General features: G+C 36.1%; 1 protein-coding gene across 2 annotated transcripts in view; it reads left to right on the plus strand.

Moving 5' to 3' along the window:
* The window catches only part of LTN1 (listerin E3 ubiquitin protein ligase 1), a 67,894-nt gene extending 48,962 nt beyond the window's left edge, over positions 1 to 18,932 (plus strand). Inside the window, exons 21-30 of one of the 2 annotated variants that reach the window (XM_004757452.3) lie at positions 10 to 154; positions 1,482 to 1,695; positions 2,150 to 2,387; positions 2,702 to 2,776; positions 4,636 to 4,822; positions 11,750 to 11,921; positions 12,987 to 13,207; positions 14,727 to 14,921; positions 15,794 to 15,961; positions 16,552 to 18,932. In XM_004757452.3, coding sequence (XP_004757509.2) covers positions 10 to 154; positions 1,482 to 1,695; positions 2,150 to 2,387; positions 2,702 to 2,776; positions 4,636 to 4,822; positions 11,750 to 11,921; positions 12,987 to 13,207; positions 14,727 to 14,921; positions 15,794 to 15,961; positions 16,552 to 16,614 — 1,678 coding nt within the window. In that variant the 3' untranslated portion in view covers positions 16,615 to 18,932. The remainder of the gene's footprint in view (positions 1 to 9; positions 155 to 1,481; positions 1,696 to 2,149; positions 2,388 to 2,701; positions 2,777 to 4,635; positions 4,823 to 11,749; positions 11,922 to 12,986; positions 13,208 to 14,726; positions 14,922 to 15,793; positions 15,962 to 16,551) is intronic. The other variant, XM_013058823.2, reaches the window with a different exon arrangement.
* Positions 18,933 to 20,209: the final 1,277 nt, after the last annotated feature.

Genomic DNA, 20,209 nt, shown 5'->3' on the forward strand with positions numbered 1-20,209 from the left:
TTATCACAGTAATCTGTCAGAAGTAAGTCCAGAGATACTAGGTGTAAATATAGAAATAATCCGGTTCCTTTCCCTGTTTCTGAAATACTGCTCATCTCCTTTGGCAGAGAGTGAATGGGACTTCATCATGTGCTCCATGTTGGCTTGGTTGGAGGTAAATTAACCCGATATATCATCACCTCTCTTAGGTCTTCATGCATATCTGCATACTAGAACCAATTACTGATCTTACTTTTTAAGAAATTATTGTAATTAGCTCTTTGGCGAACATCGAAACACTTTATATATTATTTATATTATATTTATATTCCTCACCAGTTACTATTTGATAGAATACTGAAGTGATAGAGGTTTGATGTCTGCCAGTATCATTCAGTGACCGAATCTTCTGCTGTTAAAGTGTTCTCTCCATTAGCTCATTTTATTTATTTATTTATTTTATTTATTTTATTTTTTTATTTTTTTTAAAGATTTTATTTATTTATTTATTTGATAGAGATGACAAGTAGGCAGAGAGACAGGAGGAAGCAGGCTCTCCACGGAGCAGAGAGCCCGATGCGGGGCTCGATCCCAGGACCCTGGGATCCTGACCTGAGCCGAAGGCAGAGGCTTTAACTCACTGAGCCACCCAGGCGCCCCCCATTAGCTCATTTTAATATAATATTTTAGCACAGCCATCGGAGGGCTTATCTTTCGTGATCAGTTTTTTAAATATTTTTGGCTCTTAATTAAATTATTAAAATGTACTGTGTCAGGAATACATTGAAGACTAAACAAATTCAGAGGGAATCAATGTTCTTTTTATGACACAAAGCAAGTATAATATTTGTGGGCTCTAATGGCAGCAGACCATTGGGATTGAATTGGTCTGAATTTCTATTGTTTTTATTAGCTGTGTGGCTTAGGGTGTTCAGAATTGATCTACTTGAACCTCAGTGTCCTTATTTTATTTTTAATTTTTTAAAAGATTTTATTTATCTTAGATAGAGAGAGTGTGAGCAGTGAAGAGGGGCAAAGGGAGAAGAGGAGAGAATCTCAAGCAGGCTCCCTGCCAAGCACAGAGCCTGACTCAAGGCTTAGTCTCATTACCCGAACCTAAGTTAAGAGTTGAACATTGAACTGACTAAGCCATCCAAACACCACCAGTGTCCTTATTTTAAAATAACTTAATAATGCCCAATTAGTAGGGCTTCTGAGAAGATTATAAATATGTTCTTCTATATTTCACTTGGTAAATGGTAATTGATATTTTCTTTCATAGTTTTAGAAATAGAATTTCAGAATAAATGGATTGATTCTAATTCTTAGTGTTTAATTTTTTAAAAGTTATTTTAATGTAAAATGTATAAATGTCTCCTGAGATTCTACACTTCAGCTGCTTTTTATTTTAAAATTTAGAGAACTGAGAGTGTTTTCTTTATTGCCTTGATTTGTGTGTTCTGGCAGATGTCTCCTTACGTGTTTCATTTTTGTTTCTTCAGACAACAAATGAAAATCAGGCATTGTATTCTGTTCCACTTGTACAACTGTTTGCCTGTGTCAGCTGTGATTTGGCCTGTGAGCTCAGTGCTTTTTTTGATTCTGCAACTCCGGATACCATTGGCAATCTCCCTGTAAATCTAATCAGTGAATGGAAAGATTTTTTTTCCCAAGGCATCCACAGTTTGCTTTTACCTCTTTTGGTGACTGCTACAGGCAAGTGAAGGGGGAATCGAAGTGGAATTCATTGCAAATGACTAGTTGAAAAATTCAAAACAAAAACTTCGGCTGCTTAAGTCAAACAGGACAGAATAGTAAAGTAAAAACCTGAGAGGAAGCTTGGCATCTGAGAAGCATCATATATGCTTCTGACAAAAATTGAAAACTAGCAAAGTATCCAAAGACTTGCAAGTTAAAATAGTAGTAATTCAGATAACCTGAAGAGGTTATTTATAACTCAGACTCCTCTTCTTTTTAAGGATGAGGTAATAGAAGTTATGACTACTGTTTAAGATTACATTAAACGGTTTCTAGCTAGGACTATTAAATTAAAATACTAATTTGTCAGTTTTTTATTTCATTTTCTTAAATGACATTTGACCGTGAATCAGTCAAGTTCTATTATTCACTTTGTTTTGGGATGTGCATGTTTCTTTCCTTTTTTTATCAGAAGAAAGTGAAGATAAATCTGAAACATCCTTTCAGAATGCAATGCTGAAGCCCATGTGTGAAACATTAACATATATCCCAAAGGACCAGCTGTTGAGTCAAAAACTCCCTTCAAGATTGGTTGCTGGCCAAAAAACAAACTTACCGGAATATCTCCAGACTTTGTTAAATACATTGGCCCCATTACTCCTCAACAGAGCTCGGCCTGTGCAAATTGCTGTTTACCATATGCTATACAAGTAAGAATTCTTCCAATTGAATCAATGTTGTGATGGTTCAAAAAAAAAATATATAGAATATATATTTAACTTGGTCATTTAATAAAAAAAGTAAACTTAACCATACATTTTAGTAACAGGGATGCCAAATTTTGGATCATTTAGGTCACTGTTCTCTATACACAGTTTACATTTAGATAGTCCTGGACACAGGTGATTATTTCAGGAAACAATCATTTAAAAATATACTCATTACAAAGTGAGTATTGGTCTTTCTGCTCTTAAACATGTGAACAGTTTAATGTAATATAATATGACATTTATTCTGACTGCAGATTGATGCCTGAATTACCACAATATGATCAGGATAATCTAAAGTCATATGGAGATGAAGAAGAAGAACCAGCCTTGTAAGTTTTTTAAATAATTTGTTTTATTAAATTCTTATAATTTAGATAAACACAAAAGCTCTAAATTTAGAGTATATATTCATTTAACAGGTCATTTAAAGTCATCTGTAAGATAAAAATGAAAGTTAGAGTCCAGCCAAAAAGAAAGTTTCTCTCAGTAATTGTTCCTAAATCATATTTTCAGTTTGCTACTATTTAGCAGAACTTTCATTGACCACACGGTAGCTGTGGAAAGAGTATGTCAATTCAGATATCTGTTTGGCGCCTACTTTGTGCAAAGTATTAAATGCTGAGGGGAGAATATGGTGTTTAGTAATTATTCTTACTCATAAGGAGCTTATCATCTACTATAGACAACATTACTTTGTAATAGAGGACAGTGTGTGGCAAGTGCTATGGAAAAGGATAGATAGCCTGCTCGGGGAACACAACTCCGTGCACCGGAAGAGAAGACTTTTTTTTGAGGAAGAGACATTTATGCTGCATCTGTCAAGTTAGGTAGCAGTTCAGTAGGGCAGGGAAGACTATAAATTAGGGGAATACCATGTGTGAAGGCATGAATGTTGAGGATGTGACAGGAAGTGTTAAGTAGTTGTCACTTAACACATTTTTTATTGTCTATATGTTCCTCCACGGGAATAGAAGCTCTGTAAAGTCAGGAATTTTTGTCTTTTGTTCCGGACTGTATTCATAGCATTCAGAATGGTCCCTGGCCTAACGCAGACTCATGAATACTGCTCATTTGTTTAATGAAAGGATGAATGAATGAATACGTATGGAGTAGGTGGGGAAGGTATAGTGAAAAATAAAGCTGGATGGGTACCTAAGGTAATGAAGGGCCTTAAAAATTACATTTTCTGGGATTTGGGGCATTATTTGGTAGAAGATGGGAAAAGTACCAGCTGATTCTGGCTATAGTATGAATCATAAATTATGGAAGAATCACACAGAGGTGGAGCCTATTCTAGAAACAGTAACAGTGCATGAAGGGCAGCATGGAGATAGAGAGATACCTTAACTGGTATTTGTAAAATTCAGTGACTGTTGGTATTTAATAGAGAAGGTGTGGTACTGGGATAGTGGTGTTGAAGGTAAAAATCCAAGGGCAGAAGCTTGAAGACCTGTGTTTATGGGCTGGAAAAAGGAAGCCACAAGAGAAGCGTTGCAGAGGTGAAAGGAAAGGACTGAGCTACAATGTCAGAGTTTGACAGGATATACACAAGTAGTTCACTTTTGGAGAATCTCTTAAGTTCATCTGAATGATAATGTTAATGAGTAGAGTAGTTCAGTAAAGAAGAAGATTTATTTACATTGTCATAAGTTAATATGAATATTGAATTTACTTTCCTGAAAAGACATACAGTCTTATTATTATTATTATTATTATTTTTTTTTTTACCTTTTATAGGGATCTGGTAGGACCCCATATCATTTGTCATTCCCCTGACTAGCTGAGAGTCTTGAGATTAATCATTAAGCTTCTCTGGGTGTGTGATTATTTTTCCATCCATAAAACAGGTTGAAATACATGTTTTCTAAAAGTGTCTTTTCTTCAAGTGCTAACAGCTAGAGCTTAGGTTTTGTAGTATTTTTCATATATATTTTAAATGTATAACTGAAAAATATTTTACATATTTATGAATATAGAATGTTTTGTTTACATATGTTAATGTATTTGTAATCAAATATATTTAATTTAGCAGAGTTAGCGTTAAAACTGAATCTATAAGGGGGGAGTTTTTAAATGATTTTTGGAAAATAGAAAGATTTTTCTAAAATGCTTAAAGTTTATACATGCTTTTAGTTTTTTAAGGAATAAGTTATGAAGAAAATTGTGGTGTTTAATCATTGATTCATAGGTCACCACCGGCAGTGTTGATGTCTCTTCTTAGCACTCAAGAGGACTTGCTAGAAAATGTTTTGGGGTGTATTCCTGTTGGACAGATAGTTACTATTAAGCCACTGAGTGAAGACTTCTGCTATGTTCTGGGATACCTCCTCACCTGGAAATTAATACTTACTTTCTTCAAAGCTGCTTCATCTCAGGTAAATAAATATGTGATAACTTTTGATAGTTCTGTCCTCTGTGTGTTTCTGTTACTATTCTAAATCCTTTGTTTCCCCTCTTTTTGAAAAAAAGGGAAATGCCTCTCATTTTAATCTAATCTTTTCTGCTAACTTCAGACATTCTGCTCTTTTTGTCCCTTAACTTCCTTATCCTCCCCTCCTTCCCCACACGTACGTGCACAGACACAGGTTTTTGCAAAAGTAATCTCTGGAATGTGCTGGAGTTAATTTTTTTCTAACTGAATGTAGCTACCAAGTCTTTTTATTGCAGGAAACAAGATTTATATAATTTAATTTTATATTATCATAATAATAATTCCAAAGAAATTGGCTTTTGCTGGGTTTTTTTTTTTCCCCCCCACTGTGGTCAACTTCTGACCCTATGGAGATTTCAGTTAATACATCATTGCGGGGGTTCCTAGGTGGCTCAGTGGGTTAAAGCCTCTGCCTTAAGCTCAGGTCATGATCCCAGGGTCCTGGGATCCAGGCCCCCCCCCCCCCATTGGGCTCTCTGCTTGGCAGGGAGCCTGTTTCCTCCTCTCTCTGCCTACTTGTGATCTCTCTCTGTCAAATAAATAAATAAAATCTTTTAAAAAAATACATCATGGGGAATTTATCTTATTTCAGAATCAGTGTTTAGAGCCAGATTTGTGAAATGCTACCTATGTAATTCAAACAGTTAATCTCCCAAGTGGTTAAGAAAAAAAAAAAATCCTAAAATAATTATTTGCCCAAATTATTCTAGCAGCCACTAGATGTCTCTGTTGTCTCATGTTTAGGAAGAAAGATCTCAATGTCTAGGAAGAAAGCTGGAACGCTGGAAAAATTTCCAGGTTTTTTCTTTTCTTTTCTTTTTCTTTAGGCAGATCCCCACTTAGAAAGTTCCAATTAAATGTTGATTGAATCAGTTAAATAAACTGATGGCTTTTTTAATATAAACAATGGCTTTCTTTGATAGCTTAATGCAATAAAGGTTTATTACCTTACATTTAAGGTGTGATTAAATATGGCAATCATTTCCAATGTGCTTTTTCAGAATTCCTAAGTTATAACTTATGTTGTTGCTAATAACTCATACCTTGGTACAAATAAATGAACATGAATGCATCTTTGCATTCGTTTATCTAAAGGGAAGATGAAATTACAGAGGCAGCGATGATCTAGGCCAGCCACTTATGTTTGTGACTTGGGCTCGTTTTATTTGTTGGTGATGTATTTCAAGTAATCCTTTTGGGGCTTTCATATTTGTTTCTTAAAATATTGTTGATCTCTAAAAAATTGCAGCAAAGTGAGGCTTCCATGTGTAAGAGTTTTCTTTTTATCATCTTATATTCAGAGATTTAGAGAATGTCCATGCGTCACTTTTTCCAGAATTGGGGTAAGGGGACAGTACAGCAGCATTTAGTGAGCCTGGAACTTGAACTGCACTATGACAGTTAAACCAGAATAACTCAGTTAATAGCCTAATTAGATAAATCCTAAAGCAAACAGAATTTTTTTTTTAAGATTTTATTTTTTTATATCTCAGAGAGAGAAAGAGCACAAGCAGAAGGAGAGGCAGGCATGCACTGAGCAGGGAGCCCAACACAGGACTCGATCCAAGGACCCTGGGATCATGTCCTGAGCTGAAGGCAGATGCTCAACTGATCGAGGTGTCCAGGCGTCCTGCAAATGGAAATTTTTAAAAAGCACTGTAATTGGTCCTAAATTTGGGCCTTTTAAAAACCTTTTTCTTAGGAAAATCAACAACTACTAGTGAATCAGATTGAATTGGAACAAAGCCATGAGCTTCGTGTTTCATAGCTTTACTAATAATATGCTTTTCACATACTATCAAATTTACTTATTTAAAGTCTACTGTTTGGTGTTTGTGCCATATTCACAAAATTGTGCAAATATCACTACTTTCTAATTTTAGAACATTTTCAACATCTGAAAAAAAAGAAACCTCTACCCATTTGCAGTCAGTTCCCATTTCCTTTCAGACCCTCCAGCCCCTGGCAGCCACTATTCTGTGTTCTGACTCTATGGATTTGCCTCTTGTGAACATTTCATATATATGGTCTTTTGTGTCTGGCATATTTCACTTAGCATAATGTTTTCAAATTCATGCATGTTATGGCATATATCCATACTACGTTCCTTTTTATGGCTGAATAATATTCCACCATATGATGAGTATACCACATTTTGTTTGTTTGTTTTTTTAAATATTTTATTTATTTACTTGACAGAGAGAGATCACAAGTAGGCAGAGAGGCAGGCAGAGAGAGAGAGAGGGAAGCAGGCTCCCCACTGAGCAGAGAGCCTGATGCGGGGCTTGATCCCAGGACCCTGAGATCATGACCTGAGCCGAAGGCAGCGGCTTAACCCACTGAGCCACCCAGGTGCCCCCCCCCTTTTTAAGATTTTATTTATTTATTTGAGAGCATGAGTGAGGGGAAGGGCAGAGAGAGAAGCAGACTCCCTGTGGAGCTGGGAGCCCGATGCGGGACTCGATCCGGGGACTCTGGGATCATGACTTGAGCCGAAGGCAGTTGTCCAACCAACTGAGCCACGCAGGCATCCCTGTAGTTTCCCATTTAAAAAAAAAATTTCAGGGCGCCTGGGTGGCTCAGTGGGTTAAAGCCTCTGCCTTCAGCTCAGGTCATGATCTCAGGGTCCTGGGATCGAGCCCCGCATCGGGCTCTCTGCTCAGCAGGAAGCCTGCTTCCCCCCCATCCCACCCCGCCTGCCTTTCTGCCTACTTGTGATCTCTGTCTGTCAAATAAATAAAATCTTTAAAAAAAAAAATTTCTTGGGGCACCTGGGTGGCTCAGTGGGTTAAGCCACTGCCTTCAGCTCAGGTCATGATCTCAGGGTCCTGGGATCGAGTCCCGTATCGGGCTCTCTGCTCAGCAGGGAGCCTGCTTCCCTCTCTCTCTCTCTGCCTGCCTCTCCGTCTACTTGTGATTTCTCTCTGTCAAATAAATAAATAAAATCTTAAAAAATAATAGTTTAAAAAAAAATAAAAAATAAAATTTCTTGGGGCGCCTGGGTGGCTCAGTCAGTTAAGCGTCTGCCTTCAGCTAAGGTCATGATGGTGGGATCCTAGGATTGAGCCCCGCATTCTCCCTTTCCCCTTGTTCCTCCCCACTGCTCATGCTCTCTCTCTCTGTCAAAGAAAAAAAAATCTTCTAATGGTTTGTCTGTCTTTCTTTTCCCCCTATGTTCATCAGTTTTATTTCTTAAATTCCACATTTGAGTGAGATCATATGGTATTCGTCTTTCTCTAACTTACTTTGCTTAGCATTATACTCTCTAGCTTCATCTATGTTGCTGCAAATGGCAAGTTTCATTCTTCTTGATGACTGAGTAATATCCCATTGTATATATATGCCACATCTTCTTTATCCATTCATCAGTTGATGGACATTTGGGCTCCTTCCATAATTTGGCTATTGTTGATAGTATTGCTGTAAGCATCAGGGTACATGTACCCCTTCAAATCTGTATATTTGTATTTTTGGGTAAATACCAGTAGTGCTGGATTGTAGGGTAGTTTTACTTATTTATTTATTTTAATGGAATGCAACAGTACTTTAGTTATTTCAGTGCTGCAGGTCAGTTGATCTGTGCCACCCACAACAGACCTATTTTTCTTTGAAGATTACCTGACATTTTTTTGTTAATGTTACTGTTTTTTGGTAGGCTCTACGCTCAACATGGGGCTTGAACTCAACCCTTAGGTCAGGGATTGTGTGTTCTACTGACGGAACCAGCTAGTCATCCCAGGGTAGTTCTATATTATCTCTTTTGAGGAACCGCCATACTGTTTTCCAGAATGGCTTTACAGTTTGCATTACCCACCAGCAGTATAAGAGGGTTCCTTTTTTTTGCACGTCTTTGCCAACTTGTTTCTTGTGTTTTTGATTTTTGCCATTCAGACAGGTGTGAGATGATATGTCATTGTAGTTTTGATTTGCATTTCCCTGATGATGAGTGATATTGATAATCTTTTTGTGTGTCTGTTGGCCATCTGTATGTCTTCTTTGGAAGAATGTCTATTTATGTCTTCTGCCCATTTTTTCAACTGGATTATTTTTGTATTTTCGTTGTTGAGTTTTATAAGTTCTTTGTATATTTTGGATACTAACCTTTATCAAAAAAATCCATTGATATGTATCATTAGTTTTGGTTTTTTTTCCTTTTTTCTTTTCTTTTTTTTTAAATTTATTTTTTATTTATTTTCAGCATAACAGTATTCATTATTTTTTCACCACACCCAGTGCTCCATGCAATCCGTGCCCTCTCTAATAACCACCACCTGGTTCCCCCAACCTCCCACCCCCCACCCCTTCAAAACCCTCAGATTGTTTTCAGAGTCCATAGTCTCTCATGGTTCACCTCCCCTTCTAATTTCCCCCAACTCCCTTCTCCTCTCTAACTCCCCATGTCCTCCATGCTGTTTGTTATGCTCCACAAATAAGTGAAACCATATGATAATTGACTCTCTCTGCTTGACCGATTAGTTTTTTAAAATTCTACTTCCAACTTTTTTTTTTTAATTCAGACTTAGGAGGTGGGAGAATAATTCAATGAAAAGTCATGTACCTTTTTCCTAGAGTCACAGATTCTTAATGTTACTACCTTTGAAGATTTACTTATTTATTTTTGGAGAGAGAGAGTGCATAATAGGGAGAGGGAGGAGAAAGAGAATTTCATGCATGCTGAGCAGGGAGCCTAACACGGGGCTTGATCTCATGACTCTTGAGATCATGACTTGAGCTGAAACCAAGTTGGACGCCCAACCCACTGAACAACCCAGGCATCCTAATGTTGGTACCTTTGTACATGTTTTCTCTGTATTTACTTTTCTCTGCTGATCTATTTGAAAGTTGCAGACTCATGATGCATTACAGAAAGTATTTAAACATGTGTCTCCTAAGAACAAAGACATGTTTCTTTAAAATTTGTTGGTATAGTTATTATACACAAATTTAATTTTAATGCAATATCTAATTTGTATTCAGATATTGTTGGTTGTACCTATAATGTCCTTTATGGTTTTGTTCTGTCTCTGTTGAGGATTTATCAAGGATCATGTTTGTCATTTTTCTTTAACCCATAATTTCCCTTTCTTTTCTTTATTGTCATTGAGGTTAGTTATTTTGTAGACTCTCTTAGGATGTGGATTTGTCTGATTGTTTCCTCATGATCAGTTTCTGGTTAATTTTCAGCAAGAGTACTTACTGCATGGTGGTGACGTGTCCTCAGTGTGTCACCTCAGGAAGCATAGAATATGTGTCCTTTATTGGTAATAGTAAGTTTGGTTACTCAGAAAGGTGGTGCCCTCCAGATTTCTCCATTGCTAGGTACTTTGATCAACATATTTTATTTTATTTTTTTAAAGATTTTTATTTATTTATTTGACAGAGATCATAAGTAGACAGAGAGGCAGGCACAGAGAGAGAGAGGGAAGCAGGCTCCCCGCTGAGTGTAGAGCCCGATGTGGGGCTCTGTCCTAGGACCCTGGGATCATGACCTGAGCTGAAGGCAGAGGCTTAACCCAGTGAGCCACCCAGGCGCCCTGATCAACATATTTTAAAAATAAATTCTGTATCCTGTGACTTGATACTTGTATTTGAGCATTTGTAGTGTTTAGAAAATGGTGTCTTACACCAAGAGAGGAAATATATGCTTTAGTGGGAAGAATGATTTTAAAACCTGTAGATATACTAAAAAGTTGCAAAGTAAATGTGAACATATAAAAAGTGGGTTATTTAGGAATGAGTTCTAAGGCACACAGATGCCTTTAGTGCGCCTAGTGGTACCAGACTTTCCTATGTCTTAAAATTGTATTTTAATCCCTGTACAGTTAATGTATAGTATTGTATTCGTTGTAGGTGTACAATATAGTGATCATTAAGTCTGTACATCACCCAGTGCTCGTCACAACAGGTGCCCTCCCTAATCCCCATCACCTATTTCACCCACCCCTCACCCACCTCCCCTCTGGTAACCATCAGTGTTTGTCTCTGTAGTTGAGAATCTGTTTTTTGGTTTGTTCCTTTTTTTTTTTTCCCTTTGTTTCTTAAATTCCACATATGACCGAAATCATATGGTATTTGTCTTTCTCTGACTTATTTTACAAGCTTTTCCTATTTTTTACAAAAAGAACCAGAAATCCGTATACTTTTTTAAAGATTTATTTATTTTGAGAGAGAGAGTGTATGTTTGCGCTTGTGGGAATGAGTGGAGGGCAAAGGGAGAGATTTTTCGGACTCCCTACTGAGTGGGAGCCTGACGCAGGACTCAATCCCATGACTCATGAGATCATGACTTGAGCAAAAGCCAAGAATTTGTCACTTACCTGACTGAGCTGCCTAGGCGCCCCAGAAATCCATATTTTTGAGTGAAATCCTGCTTTACAAAACGACCCTAAGACATTTTGGACTACTAGTTTGTGCTCTCTTTTCTAAAGGGATGCTGGAGTGTTTGATACAGGGTGAGGTCAGCCATAAAAGGATTAGTTTTAAGCCGGACTACTGTAAGATTAAGGACTATGGTGCAGAAGGGGTATGTGGAAAACTTGGGAAGAGAGGGAGAAAATCATCTGTGGGAGTAGATTATCTTAGAGAAAGCAGAGGTGAACTTTTTAACAAGGAGATAGTTTGAGAACGATGTTAGAATATGTCTGATAGTGAGAAGATGGTGAAAACTGCTGTTTATGAAGAAAGGGAGCAGTGCCATCAGCTGACTTGTTTGGAAAGTCAGAATGTGGCATATATTTTGTAGTACTCTTCCATGTAATTCTAAGTCTTCAAATTAATACCTTTTTCATTGTGTTCTTGTACTATCTATTGTGCTTTGATTTGTTCTTCTCACTGACTTGGTTTATAACAAAAATTCTTTACTCTCCACCAGCTTCGGGCACTGTACTCAATGTACCTCCGAAAAACAAAAAGTTTGAATAAATTGCTCTATCACCTGTTCAGGCTTATGCCAGAAAATCCAACTTATGCAGAGACCGCTGTTGAGCTCTCAAATAAGGATCCTAAAACATTCTTTACCGAAGAGCTCCAGTTGAGTATTAGAGGTCAGTATGATGTGTGTTTGTGTTCTTTCTGGTAGACTAGGTCCAGATTAGGTTGTATTTATTATGCTGTACTCTCCAGAGTTTGGAGAATAACCCAAACATGTGTCCTGGCTATGAGAAGATTGAACTGCACGATTTTCCATATTTGTCTAAATATCACATGCAGTTAAATCTTGTGTTAAGGGTAAGAAATGTACACATTTTTGAAGCTTTGTTTGTTGAGACTGTTACCATTTGTTCTGTAAGCAAATATTTGTTAGGTGATAATGTTTTGTAGTCCTGTAAATAAGTAGTCTTCAGTTGGGGAAACGAAGATGAGTAAAATTTATTTCCTTCACTCCAGGAGCTCAGATTTTAGCTCAGGGGATAAACATGCATGCATCTAGTTGTACTTCAGAGTTTTAAGTGGCTTCCTTAGAATTGAAATTTTTTAAATGTCTTGGAGACGTGAGGAGGGCACTATGTCTTGCGAGTACTGAGACGGATATTCTAGGATTTTTGTATAACACATCAGTGAGGTCTGGGGAAAGTATAGGGACCAAACTCTTTTCATAATTTATAAGAAGACAGTCTTTAAATTTTTCCTTTTTTTGTTTAAAGTTAATTTATTTATAATCTCTATACCCAATGTGGGACTCAGACTCATGACCTGGAGATTGTGATTTGCAATGCTTCATCGAGTGAGCCAGACAGGCACCCCTAAATTTTTCTTGGTTTCTATTTAACTTCTTTTCCTACTCCCTGTGTGTAGGGGGTTGGGGTTGTCCTTTTTAAGATATGTATGTTCCCCTTTTTTGTGATCTAGCTTGTGAGATAGAGAGTGCTATGTCTAAGGCAGATTTTTCAGTGTCATTTGGGATCTTCTTTCTTTTCACTTCTTTTTGCCATTCCAGTGATTCATTTTGAATGTGTGAGAGAAAGTGAATATTCTAGAGTTGTGGATTCTTCAGTATATTTGTTTTTTGATCTCTAGCTCCTAGTGTTAAGGAATTAAAAATGATTTTCTGGTCTGTTATTCTGTGTAAAAAATACATATTACTAATTAAGAATTTGTTTTTTCCTCAGAAACATCAACTCTTCCCTACCATATCCCACACTTGGCTTGTTCAGTCTATCATATGACATTAAAAGACTTGCCTGCCATGGTTAGGCTGTGGTGGAATAGTAGTGAGAAGCGTGTTTTCAATATCGTAGATAGATTTACAAGCAAGTATGTCAGCAATGTTCTTTCCTTTCAAGAAATTTCTTCTGTGCAAACAAGTACACAACTATTTAATGGCATGACGGTTAGTATTGAATTTTTTCCAGAAAAGTTGTTTGAATACTGGTTATGTCTATCATTTGTAGTGAGTATCATCACAATATTAACCATTGGTTCAGAATTTACAGAAGTTGTCTATTTTCTGATTCTTGGGTATCAAGTCTTAGTGTATAGATTGAAACAATGTTATAATTTCATTTATTCCCATCAAAGTTTTTGGACATTCATTAATTCGTTCAAAATATATATTGGAATACCTGTAGATTCCAGGCAGTGTGTGTCAGTCACTTGGGAAATGGACAGTTTAGGGGTCAAATTCCTATTGTGTAATAAATATACCATCTAATAAAGGGAAAAGTGTTACCGATATGTTTTTTTGCATTGGAAACTGGAAAGGTGGCTCATTAAGAGGAAGAGTGCTCTGCAGTCAGCATGGGAAAGATTCATCTGACTGAGGGCGTTAGATGCACCTTTATGGAGGATGATTACTTTGAAGTGGGCAGGGTTGTGTTTTAGGGGCAGTGAGGAGAAAGATGTTGTATATAGAGAGAACAGTATGGCAAAAGCAAAAAGCGTGGAGATGAGAGTTTAATTTCTGCGATTGCCCTAAGAAATGTTGAATAAGCCAGCATTCATACAGAGCAGGATTCCTGAAGGTAAATAGACAATCAGTTGCTTCCATGATGAATTGGGGCCATGTTGGGAAAGGCCTCAAATGATTATCTAAAATATTTGGTCCTATTTGGCCACTGGTAATTTTCCTTTGAGGCAAGTGACACTGTCAGTGTAATAATTGGTAAAATTGCTCTGACTGCAATATATAGTATAGGCTGTTGACATGGAGCTTGGGTTCAAATACACAGTCAGGGGAGACACACTGGTGTAGACATTGTGAATAACAAGGAGGGCCTGAGTGAGGGAGTATCAGTGAGAATGTTCCATAAAAGGAGAGGTATGTTAAAAATTTTGTGATGATTTATCCAAACTTGTAGCTAGTTAATATCTGGGAGGAGGTAGAAGGAAAAATTTAAGATGATGCTATGGCTTTTAGCTTGGAAATAGGACAGTCAGAAGAGTGCATAGGTCAAGCATGATAATTTGTGTTTTATGTTGTTTGCAATGCTAGTATGAAAACTATAAATCTAACAGTTGATGGTTGACTTTAGAGCTCAAGGGAATTCTGTGGCAGAGAAAGACTTAGGAGACTTCCAGATACAAATGATATTTGATACCCTGGGTATGGAAGAAAAGCAGGAATTAATTCATTCTGTCCTGGGCTGTTTCAAACTATGCGCCAAGCCTAATTTCATAAAACATACTTTTTTATGAGCAGGATTTATTTTGAAACTAACTTTCAATTTCATAAGAATCACTATAAAATGTCAGGTATATAATCCTGTGTAATAAATATCTCTTGTCCAGTAAACCAACGTGTTTACCTCGGACTTTGAGTGAAGACTGCCTGTTAATAGTCAAGCTATCAAGATGTGTTTTGTATGAAAGGAAAGAAATGTACAAAAAGTATTACCTTTCCTATGTTGCAGGTTAAAGCTCGAGCTACTACTAGAGAAGTGATGGCTACTTACACTATTGAGGACATAGTTATTGAACTTATAATACAGCTGCCTTCCAATTACCCCTTGGGTTCAATAACTGTGGAGAGTGGGAAAAGAGTAGGTGTGGCTGTTCAGCAGTGGCGGAACTGGATGCTGCAGTTAAGCACTTACCTCACCCATCAGGTAAGTTTCTGTGTGTACATTCGGCTTTCCAGTTAGTCCTTCCGACCTCCTCTTTGAAAGGGCAGTAAGACAAAATATATCATTTCTGATTGAGGTTGGAAGAGATACCGTATTTCCTTGGGTCAACACAGATGTATGACTGAGTGACCTGACCCTCCCTACTGAGCTGTTTTCCTTTTTAAAGTTCTGCATTTCTTTTCTTTTTTTTTTGGTTTTTGAGAGGAGTTGACTTTACTCCACTCACATTGTGGATGACACAAAACTATACATGGTGTTAAAGAAATTGTTTGAGAGGGAATCTTTTTGTAAGATACTGGATCGATGAATAACTTTGGAGCTACTTTTAGTCTAACATGCCAACTCTCCTTTTGTGATTAGAGAAATCCCAGTACTCTCAAAGATCTTTGACTTTTAAACATACTGTAGCTGTTTGCACGTTGAAGCTATAAAACTTGATGTATTGGTGCAAAACCTTTCTTTCAGGTCTTTCTTTAGTGGAGAAAAATTCTATCTGGTTTCTAAAACTTGGCAGGTCATTTTAAAAGCCAACATTCAGAAAACTTAGGAGATGTGAATATAGCCAGGCAGATTCTCTCTTTCTAAATTAAAATTTAGGGGCACCTGAGTGGCTCAGTTGGTTAAGCGTCTGCCTTCAGCTCAAGTCATGATCTCAGGATCCTGGGATCGAGCCCCATGTCATTGGGCTCACTCTCTCTCTTGTGCTCACTCTCCCTCTCTCTATCTCAAATAAATAAAATCTCTTAAAAATTAATTAGTTAATTAAAATTCAACTTTAGAGTTTATGAAATTGAATAAAAATAACTTTGGTATTCAGAGTATATTTACTCTATTTTTTTCCTTTTTGTTAACAGAATGGAAGTATTATGGAAGGCCTAGCTTTATGGAAAAATAATGTAGACAAACGTTTTGAGGGTGTTGAAGATTGCATGATATGTTTCTCAGTCATTCATGGCTTTAACTATTCTCTTCCCAAAAAAGCCTGTAGAACATGCAAGAAAAAGTTCCATTCAGCCTGCTTGGTAAGCCCAAAGAGAAATTAACTTATTTATATTTTATGTCTATTTATATGTATGATATCTAGAAAAGAAAATGATGTTAAACTCGTAATTGCAGTTAATAAGAGGCATATTAAAATGATTTTTCAAAATCTGTAAAAAATAATTATTAATTTACGGAGACTGGTAGCATCAAAGCACTTTAATAAATGGGTGTTTTTATTATAGCTCTCTCACACAGTAGATGGTCCTGTCAGATCTAGACCATAAAGGAGACTGAAAAAACTAGGGGCCATCTGGGTCTTAGAGCTCTTTACTCTTTTTAAACATCATATTGAAAAGAAAGCTGCCCAGTGTACAGTCGCTTCATAAGGAGGTCTTCCTGACATGTCTTAGTGGTTGGGTGGTGTGGGAGCCGAGGGAGAAAGAGTTATACTGTAGCCTTTGGAAGTAATACTGAGTTGTGTTGATTTTGGAGAGGAATGGGGGAAGCTAAAATGTTGGTATCTTCCCTTTTCCACTTAATCATAGTTAAGCTTACCTTGGATGTATATGTAAAATGACAGCTTTAAAAGGTTCTTTTAACATTTAAAAAAACATTTTTTTTTTCCCAGTACAAATGGTTTACGTCTAGCAACAAATCCACTTGTCCACTCTGTCGTGAGACCTTTTTCTGAAATTTTTTCCTTCCACTGGAATTGATCCCTGAAGAAAATCAAACAAGGACTGTGGATCTGGATCCATCTTAAAGTGTTGATGGGAGGAGACCAGTGAGCGTTACTTTTAAATAGGACCTTCTCTGGAAAATTATTTTGGTTAATGTAATGATCCTAAAATCAGGTTTACTTATCTTTAGATTGCTTTGTAAATGTTTGAAAACCTTTTCTTTTACATAAGAATATTACATATTTGAGAGAAAATATTTATATTAATAGTTTAATCTTTTTGTATATTTAAAAATAAATATGGAAATACCCTAAATTACAGAATTGGAATTTGTGAAAGCACTGTACAACTATATTATACTAAAAAGCCCACTAGGTTTGTTGACCTATGTTCTAGAAGAGTCCAAGTGAGGCAAATGAATTGAGAGGGTTGATTTATATCTACAGATATTTTAAGATTTATTTATTAGTTATCAGAACAAAATTAATTAGTATTCTGATATTTGTAGATTATTTTAATGATAAAAATGAGGCCAAGCTATTAATATAGCTTATCATAAGCTATTTGAAGCATGCTCTGAAATCCTATATAAAAGAGTGTAAACTGAAATTTAAGGTGTCTCCATTAATCAAGGGTTATGAAATTCAGAAAATTAAATTCACGGCACTGACTTTTTGCTGTGGAAGAATTTCCGTTTGTTAGTGAAATATGAATTGCATTCTTGTCAGTGAGCTTATTACTCCGTTTGAGTGAGTCTCTAGAGGGTATGAAGTTGAGAGAAACAGAATTAGATTATTTCATTCATGAAGCAGAGTGGTAGTTATCCCTCTATTGAGAGGGAAGAAATAAGTATTTCTGGAACTTAAGACTGATGGAAAAAACAAACATTTTAAAATGTTGTAGAAGGCTTTCAATTTTGTAAGCAAATTTTGCTATTCTTACTGGCCAAAGTTACACTAAATTAGAGATTTGGGGGAGCTTATTTTTTCCAGCCTTTAGAAGTACAAGTTAATAATTTTAGTACTAAGTAAAATTCAGTAAAATGGGCTGAAGTGGAATAGGTGAATACGTTCCGTTTGCCACAACACTGTTACCCTTAAAAAATTGTGCCCACGTTATAAAGGTATGGAAGTTTGGAACTTGGAATAATTTTATTGCAGTCTTCCATTACATGGGAAATATTAACATATCTGATAGCAAGTTTACTTGAAAGATCAGCTGATCATCTCTGTTGCAAATGTTTAATTGGCAAAAAGAAGTCATGTTAAATAAAATCACTGCTTACCATCACCTGGGTAAAATGGTTATTATTGAAATAGGATGAATGTGGTCAGAATATCATAGTCGAGAGAGAAGTATTATGCGTGAATTATAGATCTCTTGAGTTGAATATGTAGATGCAGTGTCCTGCCCAGTTTTGTCGGTCTCTTGGATTTTTCTCCCTAGTGTTTATTATCTTATAGCCTTGAGACTCAAGGAGTCAGTGAGAACAGATAGCAAAATTCTACTACCTCTTCTTAATCCCTTTCTTAAAATATTCTCTATGTGTCTCTCTGACCTAGTAATCCCAAAGGATTGTGTTACTCCTCTGTGAAAGTTGCACACTTTTCCTTTAAAAATGGTTTTATAATAAGACCTTGTTTATAACTTTTCCAATATTGGTACTTCTTGGCTTCTGACCCAGACCTCAAGTAGAACAGAAAAGGGAATAATGGAGCATTGTTTTTCCGTTGTTAGCATCTAGGGCGTCAAGTTCTTGGTGAAACACTATAATTCAGTGGAATACCTACTCTTCATACTTAGGACTCTTAACACATTTCTTTGAGACTTGTAAATATAAGTGTAAAGCTTGTTACTGTTTATATGCTTAAGAAAAAGCTTTCCAGAATAATACTGAAATTCAGAATATCATTGATTAAAGTTTTATTTATACAGCTTTAACAACTGCAGAGCATCCCTTAAAATTTTAGCATAAGGACATTAAAAATTGCATGATTCAAAGCCCATTAGCAAAATTATTAATTTAAAATCCTAATGTAAATCGCAAATTCTAGAATTTATTTTTAACTCTTATTTATCACATGTTCTAATGTATGTACATAAGTTTCTGTGGCTTAATATTATTTGATAAGTTTTTGTGGTGTGGACGATTGTTATTATTTGATTGTTATACCATATGTGCCCATTAAAATTCTTTTTAATTATAAAATATTTCAAATATACAGAGTAATAATAACAATAATATAAATGCCCTTGTATTCCTCACAAACTATTTTGCCATATTTGCTTCTGATTTTTAAAGAAATAAAATCTTCCTCTTTTGTACTTCTCCCCGATGCCATCTCCTCTTTCCCTCCCTGAGCCAACCTGCTGTTCTGAAGTCGGTGTAACTCTTCCCTATTTAAGAGTTTATATTTTATCATGTGTTTCTATCCATAAATAATATATAGCAGTTAAAAAAAATTTATTTGCAATAGCCTATTGTATGTAATCTTTTGTGACTTACTTTTTCACTCAACATAACTGCTGTTTACTTGCCCGTTCATTTCAATTATTATTTTTTTGTTGTTGTTATTTTGAGCAGTGCGGCAAGTGTACATCCTTGATAACACTTTCTCCTGCACATGTCCTAGATGTTTTGGACATTTGCCCCCAAATGGATTTTTCGGTAGTTGATATGTATAGTCTGTGATTTTAGACCTTGTCAAGTTGCTCTCCAAAGTGGTGTGCAAGTCTGAGCTGCCAACAGTAAGGTAAGAGAGTTCTGGTTTTCTTGCCTCATCACCAGTATTTAGTCTTCTCGGATTTTTAAGTCTTTCTAGTAAGAGCTATGAGAGCATGGCTTTTTGTTTTAATTCATATATCCTTGGCTAAAAAGAACATTAGCTTTATTTCATATACTTACTGGTCATTGTGAATTTATTATCTGTATGCCTACTTTACTCTGTTACGTGGCTGCTTTTTGTTTGTGGGTTGACTTTAACGTGGTTTGTGGCTGTCTTTAATTATATAGAATTTTGCAGTTAAATTTAGTCAAATTTATCATCATTTTCCTTTATGATTGAGCCCTTTTTGTGTTAGGTTTTAAAAATTCATTACTTTCCTGGAGTCTGAAAAACTCTCGAAAAAATTTTTTTTCTAAAACCATTTTCCTTCAGAAGGTATAAATTTCAAAATATGCCTAATTCACCCCAAATCAAATTTTGTGATTGTTTTTAGAAATCCTACCTCATGTTGATAGCCAGTTCTCATAACATCTTTTATTAAACAATACTGCCCATTCCTCATTAACTTTATAGTGACTCCTCTCTTATATTAACCAAATCTTACATGGGCAATTTGGTTTCTGGACTCTGTATTCTGTTCCACTGGCTTACTTACCAGTGTCCATTCTACATAAATTTTTTTTTTAATTTAAAAAATAGCTTTATAATTAATTTGAAGAGGAGTTAAGTAGTCCTCTACTCTTACTGTTCCAAAAATTTCCTTGGATAGCCATATGCTCTGCTATCCAAGTACTCTCCTTCCCTGGCTTGTTTATTATTATGGCTGGTTTGTCCTCAACTGTACTAAGTTGTTTTATGAAAGAAATTTGGTAAGTGCCCA

This window comes from Mustela putorius, unplaced genomic scaffold (assembly GCF_011764305.1).
Source record: "Mustela putorius furo isolate JIRA1106 unplaced genomic scaffold, ASM1176430v1.1 tig00000832_pilon_pilon_pilon, whole genome shotgun sequence".
Taxonomy (NCBI): domain Eukaryota; kingdom Metazoa; phylum Chordata; class Mammalia; order Carnivora; family Mustelidae; genus Mustela; species Mustela putorius.